The sequence below is a fragment of the Plasmodium reichenowi genome, chromosome 9 (assembly GCF_001601855.1).
Source record: "Plasmodium reichenowi strain SY57 chromosome 9, whole genome shotgun sequence".
NCBI classification, from domain to species: Eukaryota; Apicomplexa; class Aconoidasida; order Haemosporida; family Plasmodiidae; genus Plasmodium; species Plasmodium reichenowi.
This window is the reverse complement of record NC_033654.1, coordinates 677,979-679,556: the sequence shown is the minus strand read 5'-3', so window position 1 is coordinate 679,556 and position 1,578 is coordinate 677,979. Positions and strand designations below refer to the sequence as shown.

Below are 1,578 nucleotides of genomic sequence, written 5' to 3'. Positions count from 1 at the left end.
AAATATTTAAGTACATTACAATTATCCAATAAAGGTAAAAATAAACTTTAACGTATACAAATATATATATATATATATATATGTATATATTTATTTATAATGAAATATGTTCTTATTTTATAGGATTAGTTGGTAACCATGTAGGTAGTAATTTGAGTTATGCCTGTTGGCTCGGAAAATTAAAGAATGTACGTTTTAAATATTATTATACATATAAATAATATATATATATATATATTCATTCATTCATCCATATTATATTTTTAATAACTTTTAGATTAATAACAGGAAAACATTTGAAATAAATATGATAAAAAAATTTATTAATGCTCGGGATCCTTTTGAACCTCAAGACCATTTGAAAGATATCCCATATAAGGATGAATTAGATAAGGTTAAAAAGAAACAAGAAAAAGAAAATATATACTTCATCATCGTGGGATATAAATAAATAAATAAATAAATATATATATATGTATATATATGTTGATGGATTAATATTTATATTTACATATAAATCTATCTTTTTTATTTATTTTTTTTTTTTTTTTGGACACCTTTTAGATTCAAATACGAGGGAGAAAAATAGAAATGAAGTCCATATTTTCACCACAAGGAGATTTAATACCTGCTACATTAATTGAAATAATGCCGAACGTTATTTATCGATTTTTAGATTTCGGTAAAGTAGGTATAGCATATGGAAAACCATTAGATGAGAGTCGATGGATTTTAAAACCAGAAATAGGTCAGATAGCTAAAGTTGGCTGTAATTTAAAAAATACATGTAGCTTGACATTGACCCCTCCACAAAATTTTGTATTAGGCCAAATTATTGACGTTTCTTATTTATATAATTATAAATATGTAAATGTACGAGGTTTATCTAAAGGAAAGGGTTTCTGTGGTGTTATAAAAAGATGGGGATTCAAGAGGTATACATATATATATATATATATATATATATATATATATATAAATATATGTATATATTGAAGAGTTAATTTTTTTTATTTAATTATTATGATTAATACAAAATTAAAAAAAAAAAGAAAAAAATGAAATAAAATAAAATAAATAAAAAAAAGTTAATTCATATTACACATAAATATATTTGTATATATATATATATTAATCTGTAACCTACCATTGTACTATTTTTTTTTTTTTTTTCATATATATTATAATTTAATTAATTTTTTTTTTGTTCACCCCTTTAGAGGTCCTATGTCTCATGGAAGTTCTCATCATAGAAAACCAGGGTCCATTGGTGCTTCTACCCATATAGGACGAGTTTTAAAAGGAAAGAAAATGCCAGGAAAACATGGAAATAAATATAGGACTATGATTAATTTGAAATTGCTAGGATTAAATTTAGAAAGAAATGAAATTCTAGTAAGTGGCTGTATTCCAGGTAATAGAAATTCTTATGTCACCGTAACAGCAACGAGGGATAACAAAGTTAATAAATATAAATATATATTGGATATGTTATATAAACAAGAGAAAAATGTCAAATAAAATTGGTTTCTTCCTTTCTTCCCTCGCTCTTTTTTTTTTTTTTTTTTTCTTTTGTTT

The 1,578-nt window shown here is 23.0% G+C and overlaps 1 protein-coding gene across 1 annotated transcript; it reads left to right on the top strand.

Moving 5' to 3' along the window:
* PRSY57_0916200 (50S ribosomal protein L3, apicoplast, putative) lies at positions 1–1,521 on the top strand (the record flags this gene model as incomplete). Its single annotated transcript, XM_012907402.2, has 5 exons — positions 1–34; positions 124–188; positions 278–394; positions 565–935; positions 1,221–1,521. Coding segments are annotated over 5 exons (888 nt in total), but the record flags the coding sequence as incomplete, so codon positions are not given.
* Positions 1,522–1,578: the final 57 nt, after the last annotated feature.